The 23,936-nt window shown below is 45.4% G+C and overlaps 2 protein-coding genes across 2 annotated transcripts; one reads left to right on the forward strand and one right to left on the reverse strand.

Moving 5' to 3' along the window:
- Nucleotides 1-308: 308 nt before the first annotated feature.
- On the forward strand, nucleotides 309-11,159 carry LOC306971967 (class I histocompatibility antigen, F10 alpha chain-like; the record flags this gene model as incomplete). The annotated part of the gene is made up of 5 exons (XM_079568410.1): nucleotides 309-560; nucleotides 8,470-8,745; nucleotides 9,180-9,473; nucleotides 10,137-10,235; nucleotides 10,951-11,159. Exons 2-5 carry the CDS (start codon nucleotides 8,490-8,492, stop codon nucleotides 11,157-11,159), a joined length of 858 nt encoding a protein of 285 aa, XP_079424536.1. The 5' UTR covers nucleotides 309-560; nucleotides 8,470-8,489.
- Nucleotides 11,160-16,648: 5,489 nt separating this feature from the next.
- On the reverse strand, nucleotides 16,649-18,606 carry LOC306971968 (uncharacterized protein). Its single transcript, XM_079568411.1, has 3 exons — nucleotides 18,196-18,606; nucleotides 16,770-17,749; nucleotides 16,649-16,679 (listed from the first exon to the last, which is right to left on the reverse strand). Exons 1-3 carry the CDS (start codon nucleotides 18,522-18,524, stop codon nucleotides 16,663-16,665), a joined length of 1,326 nt encoding a protein of 441 aa, XP_079424537.1. The 5' UTR covers nucleotides 18,525-18,606; the 3' UTR covers nucleotides 16,649-16,662.
- Between the last annotated feature and the right edge of the window lie 5,330 nt (nucleotides 18,607-23,936).

Consider the following 23,936-nt stretch of genomic DNA (forward strand, 5'->3'; position numbering starts at 1 on the left):
ATAAAATAAACCAACATATTTGGATCATTTTTTCACAAGATGATCAATATGATTTTTCGTTTTCGTCACTGTTTTGATGGTTTTCTTTTAAGCTTTTAGATTTGGGTAAAGGTGTGTTAAGGCGGGGGTAAGAGCGAGGTTAAGGAGAAACATTCAGAGGCGGGACCGGTGGCCCTTCTGTGCTCTTCCAGAACAGACATATGGCCAGGCCGCCCCTGCTCATGTTATAAGGTGTTTATTGCACAGTTTTCACCTGTTCCTCCAGATCTAAACCTGTGATTTTCTTCTTTCAGTGATTCACACTTTGAGATATTTCCAGACGGCTTCATCTCAGATCTCAGGTTTCCCTCAGTACGTTTCAGTCGGTTTGGTGAACGACCTGGAGATCGGTCGTTATGACAGTGACACAAAGAGACTCGTGCCTAAACAGGACTGGATAAGCAGACTGACAGACGAGGATCCTCATTTCTGGGAGGTACAGACTCAGAACCTTTTGAATGATGAGCAGGTGGGAAAAGTCAACATTGAAACAGTAAAGCAGCGTCTGAACGTGACCGGAGGTGAGTCTGAACTTTGACCTTTAACCGAATAAAAGACGAGTCACTGATTTAGTTTGATTAAAGGAAACACATGTGATGATGTAACTGTAGCGACAACTGTCTCACCTTTGGTCGCTTCTGGGTGCCGGGGGATCCAGGTATAACGTGCTTGATCCAAACACGATACCCAGGCTAAGTTTCATGCTTTGGAGGCAGCGGCGATGGATTGAGGTGTGTGACGGCCCAAGATGATAGTTTGGACAGATTGGACATGGATATTACATGTGGTAGAGGTAGTCTAAGGGCCCTAATGGCAAGCGGTAAAAACCGTGCGACCTCCCGTCACCCAAACACCCCATCCACTGGCACCTGGGTATCCATATAGACTTGCCTCCATCCTGCCCCCAAGTGGTGGAATGTAATGTAGGTCAACGACGTCTAATGTAAACAAACGCTTGCAGGCTAGATGAACCATAATGGCTCCTACACTCCGGCCCCAATTGTGTAGACAGCACAATTCCCCTAGCATCAAACAGGAGTCCATTAAGTTGTGGTTGGTGTTTTGTTTTGTTTTTTTCTTCTTTCTTCCTTGTTTTTTTTTTATTTTTTTTTATTTTTTTTACACTGCCTCTTGGAGAAGGCAAATTTTGGAGATGGGCCTGTCCAGTTGTCCCGTCTTTGTCTTCAGCTGGACAGCCCACACTAGTCCCTTTTTATCTGGGTAAGTATTGATAATCTTTCCCAAGATCCAAGAACCGCGAGGAGCAGTGTGATCCATCACAACCACGATGTCACCAACTGTGAAGCTTCTCCGAGGCTTAGACCACTTCTGTCTCTCCTGGAGAAGGGGCAAGTACTCTCTTATCCATCTTTTCCAGAACAGGTCTGAAAGATATTGCACCTGTCTCCAGCGTCTTCTGACGTACAAGTCATTTGTCTGAAAGGTACCAGGAGGGAGGACGGGCTTGCCCTTGAGCAGCAAAATGTGGTTTGGGGTTAAAGGTTCCAAATCGTGTCCGTCTTCAGATACTCCTGTAATAGGGCGGTCGTTGAGAATAGCCTCCACTTCACACAAGATGGTGTTAAGGTTTTCGTCATCCAGGGTCTGCTGTTGCAAGACAGAAAACAACACCTTTCTGACCATCCTAATGAGGCGCTCCCACACACCTCCGTGGTGAGATGCAGCAGGTGGATTAAAAATCCAATCGATTTCCTTTGACAAGAGAGCTTGGTGAATCTTATCGTGATCCATAGCGGTCAACGCCTCCCTCAACTCTCGCTCTGCACCTATAAAATTTGTGCCATTATCCGACCTCATCTGCCGCACAGGGCCTCTTCGGCATACAAAACGTCTAATAGCATTAATGCAGGAGTCAGTAGTGAGTGAGTGTGCTACTTCCAAATGTATAGCCCGGCTGGCCATGCAGGTAAAAATAACGCCATATCTTTTGACCATTGTTCGTCCTCTCTTCACCTCAATAGGCCCGAAATAATCCACTCCTACATTGGTGAAAGGTGGCAAGTCTGGATGGATGCGTTCCTCAGGCATGTCAGCCATTTTCTGCTCCCTGGGCTGGCCTCTGTAGCGTCTGCAGACAACACATTCAGAAATTATCCTCCTACAGGCGGAGTTGGCGTTAGTGATCCAGTATCTTCTCCTGAGAGCTGAGAGCATGTGATTTTTTCCTGCGTGTCCAAGCTGTTGATGAATATGTCGCAGAATAAGCTTGGATATATGCTCTCCTTTAGAAAGAATAGCCGGATGTTTCTGCTCTTCAGGCAAGGCTGACCGACTTAACCTTCCACCCACTCGCAGTACACCTTGGCACAGTACTGGATCGAGCTTGTAGATCTCACTCTTGCTCTTCACAACGGGTGCTCCACTCAGCAGATCACTGATTTCTTCTCTGAATGCTACTTGCTGACTGTGACAGATGATGGCGGTTTCTGCTCTAGTAAGATCATTCACTGACAGTGTTTGTTTGACAACTGCAGCTCTAGCTTTCTTCATCTCCTCCTCTACACGAGCAGAGACTATGGAAGAGTCGGCCAAACACAGCGCAGACACTACTTCCTTTCTTTTACGGCTGAAGTTCCACAGGATGTCTTTTAGCTTCAGGATCCAAGCTACCGAGGTCTTCAACTTGGTCCAGCTCGAAAAATAGCACAACAGTGTACTGGTGGGACCCATGGGTAGAGTGTCAATGGCATACACCAAAACATCCCTCTTCACCTCTGGATCCTCAGATGGAACGGGCTGGGGCACAAAGGGCTTTGGCCACCCCTGCTCGGGTCCTTTAAGAAAGTCAGGACCATTTAACCAGGCCACGAAGTTGTCTGCTGTAAGACCTCTGGAGGCTTCGTCTGCTGGATTGGACTTTGTGCCAATATACCTCCACTGGGACATGTCTGTTGCTTGTCTTATAGTAGCCACTCTATTTGCCACGAAGGTGTGAAACCGCTTGGAGTTGTTGTTAATATACTTCAGCACTGTTTGGCTATCTGTCCAAAAACATGAACTGCTCAACTGGAGGGACAGCTCCTTCTTCAACATCCCATCCACCTTCGCAGCAAGCACAGCGGCCGTGAGCTCTAAACGTGGAATCGTTGTCTGTTTTAGTGGTGCTACCCTGGCCTTTCCGAGCATGAATGCCAAATGCACTCTTCCTCTCTCGTCCTGCAGCCTCAGGTAAGACACAGTCCCATATCCATGTTCACTGCCGTCTGCAAAGTGATGTAACTGCGTGTGCAGTGGGCCTGTGAAGTTGCTAGGTTTAATGCAGCGCCTGACTTTAACCTCAGCCATTTTCCCCAGATCTTTATGCCATGCTGCCCAACTTTGTGCCATTGAATGGGGTATAGGTTCATCCCATGAAAGGTTTAATCTGCACATTTCCTGCAGCAACAGCTTTGGCAGCAGAGTGAAAGGTGCCAGGAAGCCCAGAGGGTCGAAGATGGAACTGACCATAGAGAGAATGCCGCGCCTGGTGTAAGGTTTCCTTTCCAGAGTGAGCTGGAAGGTGAAAGCATCACTCTCGGCGCACCAGCTAAGACCCAGAGCTTTCTCCACGGGCAGACTCTCTTCATCCAGGTGTAGCTGTCTCATTGGTCTAGAGCGCCTTTCTTCGGGAATAGACGCCAGTACTGTACGACTGTTGCTTGTCCACTTCAGTAGTTGGAAACCTCCCTTTGAACACAAGTCGGTAAGATCCACCACCAACTGAACTGCTTCCTTTTCCGTGGCCACAGATTTTAGGCAGTCGTCCACGTAAAAGTTGTTCTGAATAGTATCAGTCACCTGCTTGGGGTAGCCGTCCATGTTTTCTGCTGCAGTCTTCCTCAGAGCATAGTTGGCACAGCTAGGCGAAGAGACTGCTCCAAAAATATGCACGGTCATACGGTACTCCACTGGGCTTATTGATGTATCTCCGGAGGGCCACCACAGGAAGCGGAGGAAATCCACATGCTTGTCTGACACCTTCACCTGATGGTACATGGCCTGTATATCGGTCATCAATGCGACAGTCTCTTCTCGAAACCTTGTCAAAACACCAAAGAGAGAGTTGGTAAGGTCCGGCCCCTGTAGAAGCTGGCCATTCAGTGAGGTGCCCTTGTAGCTTGCCCCACAATCAAAGACAACTCGCAGAGACAGTTTTCGTGGGTGGTAGACTCCGTGATTGGGCAGTTACCATACGCTTCCATGACTGGGCTCCAGTTGATCTTGAGGAACCACCTGTGCATATCCTTTGTCAATCAAGTCAGCAATAACTGCCATGTACTCCTTCTTGTATTTCTCGTTTCTATGAAATTTCCTTTTGAGGCTCTGAAGCCGCTGTTCCACAACGCATCGGTTATTGGGCATCGTTATGGCCTCCTTATTAAAGGGTAGGTCCATACTGTAATGTCCGTCTTTCATACAGGTTGATTTTTCCGTTATTCCCATGAATTTCTTGTCGTCCATTGACATTTCGTGATCCTCCTCCGGTGCCCTTTCAGTAAACTCTTGGTTGTATTGAGATACCAGCAGCTCCTTCAGTTTGGCCACGGAAATCCGGTTGACATGAGCGATCGGGCAGCTCCCCTGGCCTCCGTTTTCACTTCTCAATGGTCCGTTTATGACCCACCCCAACAGGGTCCTGACGGCGTACGGCCCATTATCTTTACTATTGATAATCTCCCACGGCTCCATAAGTTTTGCAGCATTTGTGCCGATCAAGACCTCCACCTCTGCGTCCAGCTCTGGGATTCTGATGGCCTTAAATTGGTCCCATTTCTCAATGTCTCGCTGACGAGGAATATTATATCTGGAGACGGGTATAGAGTCTTGTGTATAGATTTCTGGCAGCTCGATAAAACTATTTCCTTCCAGCTCGGAAATCTCCAGCCCTGTAAGATAGTGGCTCCGTACCACCTTTTCCTGTCCCATTGTACGCAACAGAATGTTAGTTCTTGTGCCTTGTACATTCAAATGGTTCATAAGAGCACTTGTGATGAAGGTGGCTGTACTCCCGGGATCCAAGAAGGCATAAGTCTGCAGCACTTTATCTCCTTTCTTGGACTTGATTTTAACAGGAACAATGGAGAGTGTAAAATCCTGGTCACCGGCCCCAGTACAAACGCTAGCCTGGTGAGACACGAGTGCACTGCTCACTGGTGTTTCGGGAGGTTTAGCCTGCTGCACCCTGTTGTCTGAATGCAGAAGAGTGGGATGTCTAAGTTGGCATATGTCACAGGTAAGACGACGCCTACATTCCCTGCTCATGTGACCAAACTTAAGGCAGCCAAAACATACTCCTTTGGTCTTAAGGAATTCAATTTTCTCATTATGAGACATTTTATTGAGCTTTGGACATTTAAGCGTGAGGTGAGGCTGCTTACAGTAAAGCATATTACTGGGGAATCACTAGAGAGTGTTGGTTGCTCTGGTGTATATACGTGCGAAGAGGAGGTGGAACCATCAATAGAAGAGATTGATGTGGCAAAACTGCTCCCCTTAAAGCTGCCCTTGGATTGAACTTTGGTCATATATGGACCCCTTGCTGCAGGGCTGTCAGAGATATCGCCAAACAGGGGGTGGGAGAGAATCTTAACTTGACACTCGAGGAAGCTAACCAGGTCTATAAAAGTAGCTCTAAAGCCTCTCCGTTCCTGTATCTCACAGGCCTTGTTTCTCCATTTCTCACGCAGCTTATATGGCCACTTCATGATTACTTGCCTCATGTGAGATGGCACATTTAGCTCCTCCATGGACTGTATCTCTGACATTGCATTGCAGCATCCTCTCAGGAACAGTGCAAAATCTTCTAGTTCTTGGACATCTTCGGATTTTATGACAGGCCAGTTAAATACTTTCTCCATATATGCTGTTGCCATTTTATGCTCGTTTCCAAAATGCTCCACTAAAAGTCCCTTTGCCTTTTGATAGCCCTGTTGTGACGGCATGTGCATGCAGCTCCTTACTAATTCCCTAGGCTGCCCCCTGGTATATTGCTCCAAAAAATATAGACAATCTTGATAGCTACTTGTCCTCTCCTCCACACAATGCTCAAATGCTCTCATGAAGGAAATACACTGCAATGGGTTGCCATCAAAAATTGGAATGTCCCGTTGAGGCAGAGTGGCTGCTAGTTGTTGCTGAACGAGCAATGATGTAATTTCGTTTTGCCTTTGCATGATGGTGCAAATAGCATTATCAGGGACGATAGGAGCTTGTGGCATGATGAATTGTTGTGATTTTACACTTGAGAGCGATTGTGAAGCTGCAGGATGCATGGCACTCACTGGTCGTGTCTTTGAATCGACCATGTCTTATTTGCGACACTAATTTAAACGGGGCATTAATATCTGCCTGCATCGTTTGCGTGTATGATTTTACATTGCCGAGTATCTTGGGTCTTACGACCGGCGCCAGGGCAGGGGGCGCTCTCGAGTCAAGCCGAGCAGTCCGAGGCACGAACTCTTCAGCCTGTGGATTGAACTCTGTTCGTTTCCTTTCTCTTAATCCCTTGCTCACGTAAGAATTCATTCCGTTGGTGCCAGATCTTCCTGCAACACTGCTCAGTTCCAACATAGACACGCGAGCTGCAGCGGCGGCTATTTCGGCTTCCATCTCGATCTGTTCCTTGTATTTTCTTATTCTTTCAGCCTCCAGTCTATGTCTCTCCTCTTGTTCCTCTAACTCATGCCTTCTTTTTAGGGCGGCGGCCTTTTCCATTAACGCTGCTTGGTCAGCCATAGCCAGCCTGCGCGCAGAGGCTGTGCTCAATCCGGACATATGACTGCGCTTAGATACATTTGATGCGCTGTCTTCGGGATGAACGCTGTCACCGACAGCGCCTTGTGCTTCAGCCTCAGCATTCTCCTTATCACCATTATTACGGGCGTTTTCGTAAGCCTGCTCGGTTGGCACGTTGTGAAGGTGTGTAAGACTCATATTTTTGTCTGCGTTTTCGTTCGCCTTTTCGTCCGAACCTCCCTTTTCATTCAGCCAAGTGCGCACTTTACGCGCAAATTCTTCATTTGCTGTCCTTTTTGCCTCGAACCAGGCCTGTTGTTTTTGTTTTTCGTCCGGGGGCAAATTAAAATCTTTTAGAAATGTTTCGTGAAGAGACGACGCGTTTTCACATAATGCGTTAAAGCATTTCAACTGTTGATGGACCTCAGTAATATTTTCGTTTGATAGCCAGAGTTCTGTTATTTTTGCTTTCACTTTGCTTGCGCGTTTAAATATTTCACTTCTTTCCTTCTGAACTTTTTCCAAGGCTAAAGCCAAACCCTTTAGCGATAATTTTCTTTCTCTTTTGTCACTTTGCATGCCCGTAGGATCGATGTCAGCATTGTCGTTTTTATCGACGTCCTTGTCGCTCATTTTCAACAATGAATCAGCAGTGGCGTGCTACGTTGTGCTTTATTGGTCTTCTTTACGCACGACCAAAACGCTCCAAAAATGGCACGAAACACGAACGTATTCACGCAACTAAACCTGCTGGATATCGATTCTTTGAAACATGAATGAATAAAAGCCACCACGAATACTTAACGCGCTACGGGACAGCTTCAACTTCCAGAGTAAGCTCAAGGCCGTTGCGTATAAACTTCAATCCACAGCGTCATCAAAACAGCGTATCGATAATAAAGATGACTGCACTCACCGGAGACGTCTTGTGTCGTTGTAGTGCCTCATAACTTATATTTCAGGCTTACTTGAGACGGTGGGAAGTAGATAGCGAATGTAGCTCCTTGTTTGTCGTAGCGGCTAGGACAGCTGTGTAGCGCGCACTTTCCGAGTATTCATCCAAATGGTGGCTTGTACTTTCCCAAAGGGTCGCGGTTTTTACTTGTGTAGCGACAACTGTCTCACCTTTGGTCGCTTCTGGGTGCCGGGGGATCCAGGTATAACGCGCTTGATCCAAACACGATACCCAGGCTAAGTTTCATGCTTTGGAGGCAGCGGCGATGGATTGAGGTGTGTGACGGCCCAAGATGATAGTTTGGACAGATTGGACATGGATATTACATGTGGTAGAGGTAGTCTAAGGGCCCTAATGGCAAGCGGTAAAAACCGTGCGACCTCCCGTCACCCAAACACCCCATCCACTGGCACCTGGGTATCCATATAGACTTGCCTCCATCCTGCCCCCAAGTGGTGGAATGTAATGTAGGTCAACGACGTCTAATGTAAACAAACGCTTGCAGGCTAGATGAACCATAATGGCTCCTACAGTAACAGTTAATAATTAATGTTAAAATAATAATAATAAAATAAAGGTTTGGCCGAGGGGTTTGGTCTAGAGATGCACCGATCCACCTTTTTTGTTTCCGATACCGATACTGGGGGTTTGTGTATCTGTCGATATCCGATTTATTTTCTTAAAAATGGCTGCTGAGTCTGTGGAGCTTTGACAGGCTGTGACTCTGAGTCTCTGTTCAGGTTCACACTTAGATCAGAGGATGCAGGGCTGTGACTGGGACGATGAGACCGGTGAGATCAGAGGATATGTTCAGACTGCGTTTGACGGTGAAGACTTTATCTCGTTGGACTGGACGACACAGACCTGGGTCGCTCCCAAACAACAGGCCTTTCCCACGAAACTCAAGTGGGAGAGGGAGGGAGAAGCTGCTCGATGGAAAAACAGCCTCGAACACAACTGTGCTGAGTATCTGAAGAGATATGTGCGATACGGAGAGAAGACTCTGAAAAGGACAGGTAAACATCTCTACACTTAAACATTAGAAAGAGGATTATTACGATTCACTTCTGAAGGAAACACCACATCAAAAATCTACACTTAAAGCATAAATGTTTAGTGAATAAAAGATAAAAAGAGAATCTCCAGGATCAGACTTTCTTTAGAGGTTCTGTCGTGACTCTGACGTTTCTGTGACTGGACTTTTGAAAACGTTTCCACTAAAGCCGTGACTTCATTATATCTTTGTGATTCACGAGACTCTTATCACACAGTGTTAGTACATTTTAAAGCTGATGAACATGACTTCATAGACACAGTTCAGATCTGGCTGTGAACGATATCAGATAAATGTGATTTGTGTCGGTGTTTATGAAGCTGTGTTTGTAATAAAGACTCAGTGATCCTGTGCCTGAGGCTTCTTCACAATAACAATAACCCTCCCGTCCCTCAGAGCTCCCCCAGGTGTCGCTCCTGCAGAAGTCGTCCTCCTCCCCGGTCACCTGCTTCGCCTCAGGCTTCTACCCCGACAGAGCCGTGCTGTTCTGGGCTAAAGACGGGGAGGACCTGCAGGGGGACTGGGGGGAGATCCTGCCCAACCACGACGGGACCTTCCAGAGCAGCGTGTCCCTGGACCTGTCCTCGGTCCCCCCCGGAGACTGGGGACGGTACAGCTGTGTGTTCCAGCTGTCCGGAGTCAAAGACGACCTCGTCACCACACTGGAGCCTGGACTGATCCGGACCAACGGTGAGGCTGAGGACGTCAGAGGAGCCGCAGTCATGGCTCTGGGGTTTACGGCTCTACAAACATGTTATTCTTGTAGAGGTTCAGATTCTTCTCTCAGGTGAACCCAGTCACATTTGTAAAAGAGTTCATCTTTGACCTTTGACCTGAGACGCTCCAGGACCAGTTGTTTTTAGTGTTTCTGGTAGGTTTTCACTGGATGGATCCGTGTCCATGGTTACGGAAACATTCATTCATTCTGAACTCTAATCCTGGAGACTCTCAGAGGCCACAGTGATGGAAAGTAAAGGCTCCGAGCTGAAGGCCGGGTCAAAGGTCAAACACAAACGAATCAACTTCACGTAAAAAGTGGCTTCATGCAGCGGTTTTCAACTGGGGGGCCGCACTTTCAGAGGGTCAGGGGATTTATCTAACACATGTTCTTCTATAAAAGCAAAGAAACATCTTTAAAAATGACTTTGACTGATGTAAATGTTGTTTATTTCAGCTGCGTAGGTTTATGTCACGTTTATCTACAGATAGTATTTGACAGTATTTGACTTTATATTTTAGAAACTTGTCATTTGTGTCTCACCGTCCTGGGATCAGCAGGTCCTGAGTCCTGAAGCTCCGCCTTAAAGCAGCTGTAACGACATCAGACTCTTATACATGTTTTGTTTTTCACAGAGAGGAAATACACGGCGTACATTGCGGCGGCGGCGGCGTGTGTTCTCGCCGCTGCCGTCTGTTTCCTGATCGGATACTTCCTGTACCGCAGATACAAAGGTAAAATCAAAGTCAAATGTGCCTGATGTTTAACGAGACACACTCTGAGTCTTTCTCTGCTTCGTTTCCAGACAAACAGCCCAGTCCTGGGGCCTCATTTATCAAGCTCGCTGCGCACAAAATGAGGCCAAAACTTTGCGTAGCCGCTCCTCTGCGCCAAAGTTGGTATTTATAGAAAACAAACTGAACGTGAAACATTGCGCTGCTCCATGCAAACTAAAGAGCTCCCGTACGAGGTCCGCACTTTTCAGAAACACTGCTGAGAGACGGGAGAGCAGCGACAGGACTTGTTTGAGGAAGTCAGGTTTCGTTTGGTTAGGTTTGAAATGGTTTGAATTGACTTTCTTCAGCAATGACAAAGATTAGAATGAAATAAACAACTTATTACGATGTTTGTGAATATTGGTGCGCACATACGTGCACGCTCGTACCCGTGCACGTATGTGCACTGGCGCTAAAGCCTTTAACGGGAAGCAGGAATGACCCCGCTGTCCTGTGCTTTGATCATCTCTGGACATAAGTCTGACCAACTGGGTTTAGGTCCAAAGCTCGGGTCACATGACCTTCAGACGAGGCGTCTTTACGCAGTGCGCACCGGCACCGCGGCTCCACTGCGCGCGCCGTCCTGAGACACCACCCGGACACTGACCTCTCCTCACTCACTGTAACGGCGTCGTGTGTTTCTGTGTCTGACACTGGGCTGGTTTTCTTGTAGGGTCGAGTCAACCTGAGGTGATGCAGGAGTTGAACCCTCGACCCTCAGAGACGCAGGAGTTGAACCCTCGACCCTCAGAGACGCAGGAGTTGAACCCTCGACCCTCAGAGACGCAGGAGTTGAACCCTCGACCCTCAGAGACGCAGGAGTTGAACCCTCGACCCTCAGAGACGCAGGAGTTGAACCCTCGACCCTCAGAGACGCAGTGAGACCCTTTGACTCATTACCTTCACAACATCTCCGTGTTTTCACAGTCAGGACCACGTTCAGGCCAGAGGCTCCGCGAGAACTTTATCTGGATTATTTTGTTTTGGTCACGTTGACATAATTACGGCCCCGCGAGCGCCGACCCGCGAGCGCCGAGTAACGTGATCGTATCTTTTTGTCACGTTGCCGCAGATTATTTTAATCTGATTTTTGAAGCGTTTTTGTTGTGGTTTCGTATTTTTTATTTATTTTTTTCATCTTTTTTCGTTGCATTTTTGTCTTCTTTTTTTTTACGCGTTTTCATCTTAAGTCGTTTGTTTTTGTCGCTTTATTTTTATTGTGTCATTGTTGTTTTTCCGGCACATTTTTGTCGCTCTTTTGCCGCTTTTTTTGTCACTTTTTAAAATGTTTTTCATCTTCGTTTTCATTGCTATTTTGGGGGTTAAGAGGCTCTGTAGGCAGTAGTGGACCAGAGTGGACCATAGACCATAGTGGGCCATAGTGGACAATAGTGGGCCATAGTGGACCATAGTGGACCACAGACCACAGTGGACCACAGACCACAGTGGACCATAGACCATAGTGGGCCATAGACCATAGTGGGCCATAGTGACAGGGGAACGAGACAGCACTGGGATCAGCTTGACACCAACACTCTCTGACAATGACACAATGACAGTATAATAATAATAGTAATAACAATAATAACTTGTCCCCAGTGTTGCCTCATTTGTTTCCCTACTTTCCCCCACTTCTTTCTCTTTAGTTCTGCATATTGTGAAAACGTTCTTTCCCCGTTTTTCATCGATGAGACTCATATAGTACGAGGAACACACAGAGAGACGGACAGGAAACAGCCTAACTGAACTTCCTGTGATTGTGCAGTCCTGAATTTGGAGGCAAAAACGTCCAAATTAAAACATCTTTCGTTGACAGAGGGTTAGAATGAGTCCGTACGAGTCTTAAACTGTGGCTTTTGTGAGTAAAGGGGGAAATTTGGAAAATTGACGAATTTCAGGAGAAACTGACTGAGTCCAACATGCTGCCAGGCAAAGAACTCCATTTTCACGGAGGATGGGCGGGCCACTTACAAGCCACTTACAAGCCACTTACAAGCCACTTACAAGCCAATTTAAAGGCATTTTTGGCGATAGCGGCTGCGTGTGCACACCATTAGGTCCAGGTGGGGAATGTGCACGCGCGCCGAATTGTGTCCGTTCCAATCCGGCCAAGTCTGTGAAAGATATGAGGCTTTGAAATTTGCTGAAAATGGCCTCTCAGTTGCGGCCTTGTCATGACCACGCCCAATAATGTAAAAAAAAAAATGTAGTTGATGATTTTGAAAGCCACATGGGTTTGGGACATGTTGGCCAAAATTGGAGGCTTTCCATTGAAAACTCGGGGATCAGGGGCCAGAAGTTCAAGAGGTACGATTTTGCAGGTTTGAGGTTCGGGCCAAGATGGCCGACTTCCTGTAGCATTTAGGGCGGGGTCATAATATCATTTTTGACATGTCCTGACGTGGTCTATGTCCCTGGCCAATGTCACTTTTGTACGATGATTTTTTTGCGACCGGTCCTACATTGACTCAGTGTAAACTGCCGGTTTGAGGGGGCGCCACTGAGCCAACTTTTATTATTTTCTCTCGCGAACCCCACCCAAAATTAGAGCTTGCGGAGCACTACGTTTTGACCCCTGTTACAATAACAACAATTAACAGGCTGAGTATAAATGTCAGATTTCCTCTCACTGTCTCCTGTGTTTCTGTGTCTCGTTCACAGGTAACAGCGGTTCGTCCAAAGCTGCACCTCCTCCTCCTCCTCCTCCTCCTCTTCCTCCTCCTCTTCCTCCTCTTCCTCCTCCTCCTCCTCCTCTTCTTCTCGAGGCGTCTCCTCTGGTTTGAGACTTTGTTTCTGTCCGTGTTTCTTAAAGGTCTGGAGAAGAATCTGTCCATGAAACACGTTCACTTTGAGCTGAGCCACGTCTGACACAAGTTTCTCTGACGGTTTCGAAGCTTTGAGTTTTTGCACTTTTGTTTTATTAGTTTTATCTCTTTTTCTGTAACGTCTCTTCTTCCAGTTTGTGGAAACACTTTTGTTCAAATTCAGCTAATTTATTGTTTTCATGCTGGGAGTTTATGGAACATTTTAGTCAAACAGCAAAGATTGATTTTTGTATTTAATTTTTTGCAGACGTTTAGGTAAAAAAAAAAAACCTTATCCTCTTGTGTTTGCTTGGTTTTTTCATGTTTTATTTTTCTGCTTTGAGTTTGTATAATTTAAACATTTACACTGACTTTAATCTGAACGGGTTGATCCAGTTTGTGTTTCAGTAATGAGTCGATATCAGTGGATTGTTTTGGTGAATCTTTATCAAAAACTCAAACGTTGACAGTTTTATTGATCTGAAACTAAAATATCCAGTAGTTTCACTTCCTGATTCTCCAAATGAACTCACTTTAAGCTCCTCCCACCTGTTTAAACGCTGCAGAAAGTCAATGAGAAATAAGTCAATTCAGAACTCATTTCCAAAATCTGTCCATGAGGAAAGTGTTTATACTTAAAGTGATGTTCATGTGTGTGAATAAACAAAGCTCCAAAGTGAAAACGACCACATTTATCACTGGGTTTCTTGTATTTTATTAAAAAGTCTGTATAAAAAGTGTTGTTTATTTCACATATTTCTGAGCTTCAGCAGCGAGAGTCCAGTCACAGAGTCTTCATTTATGAGTTCATACGACTCAATGATCCACAAACATTTAGAGTAAATAAATAAACTGCAGTGAAAGCTCAGAAGCTCTTCATTTAAAACCAGCCAATCAGAAGCTCTTCATTTAAAACCAGCCAATCAGAAGCTCTTCTTTTAAAACCAGCCAATCAGAAGCTTCTAAAGCGTCAGTGATGTTTTTGTTGTAATCTTCCTGAACTGGACGGTGACTCAGACTAAAAGTTCATGCTTTATTAAAGGGATGTTTCAGGATGTTTGACATAGGGCCTCATGTCCTCGTTATCCAGAGTGTTGCTGATTTCTGGAGATATTTTTTTTTCTACGTGTTCATGCAGTTCTTATGTTGGAAGAGTTTCGTGGCGCTAGGCTAATGCAAGGCTAGTGCATGTCTATGGTATCAGCTAGCCTGCATTAAAAACTGGCAAATCACTTATAACACCAGACTAACCATATAAATGTCTGTGTCCATAGAGTCATTTTAAGGAATATAACTGACCTGAGGGACTATTTTCTCGCAGATCACTCCGCCGCTGCGTAGCTTATACAACTACGAAGCTGATGCTGCTCAAATATAAGTTCTTGTAAATGATTCTATGGACACAGACATGTATATGGTTAGTCTGGTGTTATAAGTGTCTCAGGTGCTCTGTGGAGCGGGTCACACTGTTTTTAATGCAGGCTAGCTGATACCATAGACATGCACTAGCAGTGACATGAAGCAGTGACATTTTCTTGAATGTTTGAATCAAATAATAAAGTTAACCCCTTAACTCCCACCTGAACCGAGCACGTTTTCTCCAGTTTGGCTTTACCCCAATCCAAAAGCTTCTGGAAAAAAGGTGTGAAAATAGCAACAAAACTGAGACGAAAACAATGATGGAAATGTGACAAAAAAGTGAGAAAACATTGATAAAAAAGTGGCAAAAATGTCACAAGAAATTGACCAAAAATGTACGAACAAATGACAAAAATGTGACAAAAAAATACAAAAAAAATTACAAAAAAATTAGAAAAAAATGTGACAAAAAAATTAAACAATATTAGAAAAAAATTAGAAAAAAATGTGACAAAAAAAGACAAAAATGTGATAAAAAATTGACAAAAAAAAGAAAAAAAAGTTACAAAAATGAGTTGAATACCCAACAAAAAAATGATGGGAAAAAAATGTGATGACGTGAAGAAAAAGATCCTCTCGGTTCAGGCGGGAGTTCAGAGGTTAATAAAACAAATCATAGATTCAGTTTTTCTATCATTGATTTAAAAAAAAAAACTAAAAGTAATTATTTGACCAAATCTCAGCTTTTTGTAAAGAGATTGAACATAAACACTGACTCAACCGTTTTTCTTTTCTTGAGCGCCGTGGTGCATTATGGGTGATTTGGGCTGGATAAGGCAGTGAAGGCGACACTGATGATGCGGCTGCCTGACCACGCCCACTTCAGACCGAGGCCAGTTAGAAGGAGCGGCTTCACATCTGCCGACAGTTTTATCCACGAGCAGGAAAAAAACACAAACTTCTGACACGAACAGAGACAAACATGACTCTGTAACATCACTCTGGGCTTCAGGAGCTTCAGTCAATGTTCTACAATGTAATACTTTTATTTACCTTTAACCTCTTAACTCCCGCCTGAACCCAGAGCTTTTTCTCCAGTTCAGCTTTACCCAAATCCTGTAGGCCAGTGTAACGCCTCATTTGAAAGCTAAGACCTACAAAACTAAACTGATCTTTTTCCTCACATCATCAGATTTTTTTTCATCACTTTTTATGTTGGGCAGTCGACTCATTTTTGTCAAATTTTCCTGACTTTTTTGTAATTTTTTCGTCAAATTTTACATTTTTTTTTGTCAAATTCTTATCACTTTTTTGGTCAATTTTTTGTCACTTTTTTGTCAAATTTTCGTGATTTTTTGTCACTTTTTGGTCAAATTTTTCGAATTTTTTTTTGTCAAATTCTTATCACTTTTTTGTCCATTTTTGTCACTTTTTCTGGTATTTTTTCACATTTTTTTGTCAAATTTTTCTCACTTTTTTGTCATTTTTTCGTCCATTTTTTCTCACTTTTTTCTCACTTTTTAGTCATTTTTTTCTCAATTTCTGGCATTTTTTGGTCAAATTTTTTGATTTTTTTGGTCAAATTCTTGTCACTTTTCGGCCATTTTTTCTCAATTTTTCGTCAATTTTTTCTCACTTTTTTGGTCCATTTTTTGTCACTTTTCGGCCATTTTTTCTCAATTTTTCGTCAAATTCTTCTCACTTTTTAATCAAATTTTACGATTTTTTTGGTCAAATTCTTATCACTTTTTTAGTCCATTTTTTGTCACTTTTCGGCCATTTTTTCTCAATTTTTTGTCAATTTTTTCTCACTTTTTTGTCCAATTTTTGTCGTTTTTTTGTCCATTTTGTCTCAATTTTTAGTCAATTTTTTCTCACTTTTTTGTCAAATTTTTCTAATTTTTTGGCATTTTTTGATCAATTTTTTGGATTTTCTTGGTCAAATTCTTATCACTTTTTTGGTCCATTTTTTGTCACTTTTCGGCCATTTTTTCTCACTTTTGTCACATTTCCATCATTGTTTTCGTCTCAGTTTTGTTGCTATTTTCACACCTTTTTCCCTGAAGCTTTTGGATTGGGGTAAAGCTGGAGAAGCTCGGTTCAGGCGGGAGTTTAGGGGTTAAGGCTTTACTCTTGGATGGTCAGATAAATATATTTCAGGATCTGCCTCCTGTACTTATCCCAGACCTCCGGACCCCAGAGGAGCCCCCCCCGTCTGCCCCTCAGCAGCTCTTCAGACCTTCCCCGTGAGTCCCCATGTGTCGGCTTATCCCAGACCCCCGGACCCCAGAGGAGCCCCCCCCGCCCGTCCCTCAGCAGCTCTTCAGACCTTCCCCGTGAGTCCCCATGTGCCGGTACAGGTTGGACTTGACGGCGAACTCCTTCTGGCAGACGGAGCAGCTGTAGGGCTTCTCCCCCGTGTGGGTGCGGGCGTGGGCGTTCAGGTCGCTCTTCTGGGCGAAGGGTTTCTGGCACACGGAGCAGCTGTGGGGCTTCTCCCCGCGGTGGATCCTCAGGTGCTTGTCCAGGGTGCTCCTCTGGGCGAAGGTCTTGTCGCAGAGCGTGCAGCTGAAGGGCTTCTCCCCCGTGTGCACCCGCATGTGGGCGCTCAGGGTGCTGTTGTGGGCGAAGGTCTTCCCGCAGCGCGAGCAGCTGTAGGGCTTCTCCCCCGTGTGCCTCCGCCTGTGGTTCACCAGGATGTTCTTGTGGGCGAAGGTTTGCTCGCAGACGGAGCAGCTGTAGGGCCTCTCCCCCGTGTGGTTCCTGAGGTGCACCTGTAGGTTGGCGTTACAGGTGAACCTCCTCAGACAGAAGGGGCACTCCTGTTTCCTCACGGCTCCTCCATGAGCTCCTCCCTGAGCTCCTCCCTGAGCTCCTCCATGAGCTCCTCCATGAGCTCCTCCATGAGCTCCTCCCTGAGCTCCTCCCTGAGCTCCTCCCTGAGCTCCTCCCTGAGCTCCTCCATGAGCTCCTCCATGAGCTCCTCCATGAGCTCCTCCCTGAGCTCCTCCCTGAGCTCCTCCATGAGCTCCTCCCTGAGCTCCTCCATGAGCTCCTCCATGAGCTCCTCCGGGCTCTGCAGACTGGAGTTTAGGGGAGGAGTCAGCGTTGCCGTGGCCTCCGGTAACCGCTGTTCCGCTGAATGGTTCCCAGTCGGCGTCGGACGAGCGCTCGCCGTGTTCGTCAGGCTGTGAGTGGAAACGTGGCTCCTCCCCCTTCTGCGCTTCCTCTCGGTGCTCAGTTTGTCTGCGCTGAGTCAGTGGCGACTCTTCACTCTTCACACGGACGACACTGAACTCTGGGACCGACCTGGAAATAAAACGGCCACAAACAGAGCTGCAGTTTATCATTAACGCAGTTAAAAGAAGAGGTTAAACTCTTAACTCCCGCCTGAACCGAGAGGAGCTTTTTACATTTTTTTTTGTTGGGTATTCCACTCATTTTTGTAATTTTTTAATCACATTTTTTTTCATCATTTTTTTGTCATTTTTTATCCATTTTTTGTCAATTTTTGTGTCAATTTTTTTGTCATTTTTTATCCATTTTTTAATCATTTTTTTGTCATTTTTTTGTCAATTTTTTTTGTCAATTTTTATCAAAATTTTTGTCACATTTTGTCAATTTCTTTTTATGCTTCAAATGCCACAAATCTACACATTATCGTCAGATTGAGTCAGATTTATATATTCGACAAACTGGGCAAAAATAATTCACACTGAAATGATGAAGAAACGTTTCCTCAGGACAAAACTCACACCGGCAGCGGCTCCTCCTCCTGTTTGAGCGGCTCCTCTTTCACCCCCGTCAGCCCCGGGACCGGCCCGGGGAGAGAGTGGACCGGCCCGGGGGGAGAGTGGACCGTCCCGGGGGGAGGGTGGATCATCCCGGGGGGACAGTGGCCCCCGGCCCCGGGCTGCAGGCCTGCGGGGCTCCGCAGCTCCGTTAGCCGCTGCCTCCGGTGGTTCTTCTCCCTCAGCTCCTCCTCAAACTCCGCCAGGCTCCTCTCGAACAGCTGAAAGATCTCCTCTGCCGCCGCCTCTAACCGCTGAGCCACCAGCGCCCGGAGCTCCAGGACTTTGGACATTTTTACAAAGTGTTTTTAGCTTTAGCTCCGGAGGAGCCGCAGGAACAGGAAGGAGAGGCTGGAGTGTCCGCAGTGTTTACATCAGCGCCACCTGCTGGAGACACGAGCGCGTTACACTCAGTGAAACCACAGGTTTTTCATATTATCCTGTGGGTTTATCTCTGTGTTTGTGACAAAACATGAGGAATGTTACAGTTTCTAAATTCTCACTTTTATCCATCGATGTTTATTGTTCTGTTTATGATCATGAACATCTGTGTAACTAAAGCTCCTCATTGTTTATCCTTATGTAACAGACTAATATATAAACACACTGTTAATATATGTAGAATATATAATATACACACACACATATATATATATATATATATATATATATATATATATATATATATATGTATATGTATATGTATAATATATAATGTGTATATTATATTACACAAAAACGTCATAATACAATTAAAATCGTTACAGTTTTATTTGACACAGAACCTTTAATCAGTAAAAATCCAGTGAATCCAAACAGTGAAAAATGTCAAACAAACAAACAAAGCTTCTCGCACAGTAAAGAGTTTCTGACTCTCCGCACAGATGACAGGGCGCCCTCTGGTGGTCAAATGCGGCAGGAAAATAAAGGTAAATTCAGAGCAGATGAGGCTAAAAAAAAATCGTGGACAAAATGTCACAGCTTTTCCAGAACAGTCACTGAAAACATGAGCCTTTAATCCTGCAGTAAAACCAGTTAAACCGATTTAAACCAGTTAAAGTTCGCCAGGTAAAAGGTTAGAGACGCCCCCGATAAACCTTTTATTAATCAATCAAACTTTATTTCATACAGAAAAGTGCTTTACAGATTACAACATTTAAAACCATACGCCTGCACAACCTCCCATATATAGTATATACAATATATTATATATTATATATATAATATATTGTATATACTATGTCGTTGTAAAGTGCTTTACAAATAAACTTTGATCGATTGTTTCGGTTCAGAGCATGTGGTTCAACAGAAGGTCTGTCCTCACGTGTGTGTGATGACGTGTCACGTGTGCGTGATGACGTGTCACGTGTGCGTGATGACGTGTCGGCTGAAGTCACGTGTGCGTGATGACGTGTCAGTCACGTGTGTGTGATGACGTGTCACGTGTGTGTGATGACGTGTCACGTGTGTGTGATGACGTGTCATGTGTGCGTGATGACGTGTCACGTGTGCATGATCACGTGTCACGTGTGCGTGATGACGTGTCACGTGTGCATGATCACGTGTCACGTGTGCGTGATGACGTGTCACGTGTGCATGATCACGTGTCACGTGTGCGTGATGACGTGTCACGTGTGCATGATCACGTGTCACGTGTGCGTGATGACGTGTCACGTGTGCATGATCACGTGTCGGTCACGTGTGCGTGATCATGTGTCACGTGTGTGTGATCACGTGTCAGTCACGTGTGTGTGATGACGTGTCACGTGTGCGTGATGACGTGTCACGTGTGCATGATCACGTGTCACGTGTGCGTGATGACGTGTCACGTGTGCATGATCACGTGTCACGTGTGCGTGATGACGTGTCACGTGTGCATGATCACGTGTCACGTGTGCGTGATGACGTGTCACGTGTGCATGATCACGTGTCACGTGTGCGTGATGACGTGTCACGTGTGCATGATCACGTGTCGGTCACGTGTGCGTGATCATGTGTCACGTGTGTGTGATCACGTGTCACGTGTGTGTGATGACGTGTCACGTGTGCGTGATGACGTGTCACGTGTGTGTGATCACGTGTCGGTCACGTGTGCGTGATGACGTGTCACGTGTGCGTGATCACGTGTCACGTGTGTGTGATCACGTGTCACGTGTGTGTGATCACGTGTCACGTGTGCGTGATGACGTGTCACGTGTGCGTGATGACGTGTCACGTGTGCGTGATCACGTGTCACGTGTGCGTGATCATGTGTCACGTGTGTGTGATCACGTGTCACGTGTGCGTGATGACGTGTCACGTGTGTGTGATCACGTGTCACGTGTGTGTGATCACGTGTCACGTGTGTGTGATCACGTGTCACGTGTGTGTGATGACGTGTCACGTGTGCGTGATGACGTGTCGGCTGAAGTTGGCGTTGCTCGTGAACCTCTTCCCGCAGGTCGAACACCCGTAAGGCTTCTCTCCCGTGTGGATCCTGGTGTGAATGTCTAAGTCGCTCTTTTGGGCGAAGGCTTTCTGACAGAAGGAGCAGCTGAAAGGCCTCTCGCCCGTGTGTGACCTCATGTGGACGTCCAGGTGGCCCTTGATGACGTAGGCCTTCCCGCAGAGCGAGCACCTGTAGGGCTTGTCCCCGGTGTGAGTCATGACGTGGCGTTTGAGCGTGGCCTTGTTGGCGAAGGCTTTCCCGCACACGGAGCAGACGGGCGTGTCCCCCCCCGTGTGTCTCGCCGCGTGAGCCGCTAAGTTACTCCTCTGGGTGAAGGTCCGGAGGCAGACGGAGCAGCTGAAGGGTTTCTCCCCGCTGTGCACTCGGGCGTGCGAGTCCAGGGTCCCCTTTTGGGCGAAGCTCTTCTTACAGACGGAGCAGCTGAAGGGTTTCTCTTTGGTGTGTGTTCTCGTGTGAATGTCCAGGTGATTCTTTTGGGAGAATCTTTTCTCACATAATGAACACCTGTAAGGTTTCTCTCCCGTGTGGAGTCTCGTGTGAACGACTAAGTTAGTTTTACTCCCAAACGTCTTCAGACAGAACGGGCACTGGTGTTTCCTGCCCTCGGAGCCGCTCGCCGCTGCAGACCCGAGTCTGAGACGCAGACCAGAGTTTTCCTCTGGCTGAAGCGCTGACGACTCTTCTCTCTTCACACAGACCGACCTGGACTCTGGGACAGACCTGAGGAACCAAACAAACCGTCACAAACAGGAAGTGAAGAAAACAGTTGTATCATCTCACACCAGTGTTAATATTGACAACATATTTTAATTTAGTTTTAGTCTTTTGACGAAAATGTAGTTCAATTTTAGTCTAGTTTTAGTCGACTAAATTTAAGACTAATTGAGTGGACTTTGCATTGATAATATTGATTCTAATCCTGTTTAATGTTGTTCCTCTGCTTCATGTTTCTGCTCCACATGAACAAAGCTCAGAGCTGATCCTTTAAACATGATCTGAGGCTCTTTCAGACGCTCAATACAAGTTTGGATGATTTTAGTCTCTCCTTTTCACTTTTATTTAGTCTGATTTTAGTCGACTCAAACATCTGGACATTTTAGTCACAGTTTTAGTCTCATGAGAAACTTTTCATTTAGTTTTAGTCCAATTTTAGTCACAAAAATATCACTTTGACTAAAATTAAGACTAAATATTTTAGTCGACGAAATTAACACTGCCTCACACCTGCTCGGATAGAAAAGCAGCGCAGTTCCAGGGGTGTCACTGAGGATCATGTCTCAGGCAGAAAACAATCTGTCAAGAGCTTTTTATCCGTGATTTATGAACCATTTTTTAGGTGTAAAGATAATATTTACCTCGGCTCATCAATATTTGCCTCACCTCAGTTTGAAATCCGCGCAGTAATCTTCACTTTACTGTGCGGATTTCAAACTACTCCTGGTATTATTACGCCTTACAATATAGTTCCCCTTTTATCCGCTTAGAAAATCCACATGGTTTAATTGTGTGTAATTATACTTTGTAGTGGAACACTTCACGTAACCATATTTAAATAGGGAAAACGTGGAAGAGCTTGGTAGCTTCTATCTTGACCTGTTTTGGAGCTATAGAGGAGAGAGGGAGAGGCTAAATGCTAACGCCGTCTGCGCTGTGTTTACGTGACTGAAGATCAGACAGGTCCTAAAGAACTCGTCACAGCTCAGGTAAGAACATATCTCAGTGTGGAAAAACACCGGCCTGTTCCTTTAAACAAGCTTTACCTAAATCTAAAAGCTTAAAAGAAAGGCATCGAAAACGAGGACGAAAACGGAACAAAAATATTTTCCCGGAAAAGCAACAAAAAAGTGACAAAAAACATGACAACAAAGCAATGAAAAAGCTACAAAAACACACGCCCTGGTGGATACTTTGCGAACTGCAGGCAATATTATAAATAAGCACAGAAAAAGCGTTTTGGGGTAAATGTCCCTCAGCGCCGCCTAACTGAAACATCTTCTCACGGCAAAAAAGTGACGAAAACACAACGAAAAAGCGACAAAAGAACACAGACGAAAACACATTAAAAAGCCACAAGAAAAAAGTCATGAAAAAGCAACAAAAAAAATTGACAAAAACGCAAAAAAGTTCCAGTCACATTTGTTCAAGGCCGTGGGAACCCAGGGTGCTGAGGGCGCTGCAGCCCCCCCCCCCCTGGTGGATAGTTTGTGAACTGCAGGCAATATTAACCCCTTAACTCCCGCCTGAACCAAGCACATTTTCTCCAGCTTTACCCCAATCCAAAAGCTTCTGGAAAAAAGGTGTGAAAATAGCAACAAAACTGAGACAAAAACAAGGATGGAAATGGGAAAAAAGTGAGAAAACATTGACGAAAAAGTGATAAGAATTTGACCAAAAAATGCGAAACATTTGACAAAAAAGTCACGAAAATCTGATAAAAATGAGTCGACTGCCCGACAAAAAAAAGTGATGAAAAAAATCTGCCGTGAGGAAAAAGATCCATTCAGTTTTGTAGGTCTTTCAAATGAGGCGTTACACTGGCCGACAGGTTTTGGGTAAAGCTGAACTGGAGAAAATGCTCTCGGTTCAGGCGGGAGTTAAGAGGTTAATAAATAGGATTTATGCAGAGAAAGTATTTTGGGGGTAAATTTTGTCCCTCAGCGCCCCCTAAACTAAAACATCTTCCCACAGCTCTGCATTTGTAGATCTTCGCTTTCAAATCAGGCATTACACTGTAGCTCTTCGGTCAAGAAGCTTTTAGATTTGGGTAAAGCCGAAGTGGAGAAAATAAACTTCCCGCTTCCTTCTTCACATAATTACAGTTAAAGATAAACTACTTGGGGAAAACGAGAAACAGGTTTATGGACAGAAGTTTCCTCAGACTTTAGCTCCTCTTACTCTGACAGCGGCTCTTCCTCCGGGTTGATGCTCAGCTCCTCGGGCTCCTCTTTAACCTCCATGAGCTCCTCTTTAACCTCCTCAGGTTCCTCTTTAACCACGAGCTCCTTCTTAACCTCCACGAGCTCCTCTTCAACCTCCTCAGGCTCCTTTTTCACCTCCTCAGGCTCCTTTTTCACCTCCACGAGCTTCTCTTTAACCTCCATAAGCTCCTCTTTAACCTCCACGAGCTCCTCTTTAACTTTCATGAGCTCCTACTGCCGCTTTTACACAAACGGTTGTAGCTTTAGCTCGGAGCTAACGGAGCTAACAGCTAAAAACAGAGCTAACCAACGGCGGAGCGACACCCGGAAGTGGATTC

Source organism: Gobius niger, assembly GCF_951799975.1.
Source record: "Gobius niger genome assembly, chromosome: 12".
NCBI lineage: Eukaryota > Metazoa > Chordata > Actinopteri > Gobiiformes > Gobiidae > Gobius > Gobius niger.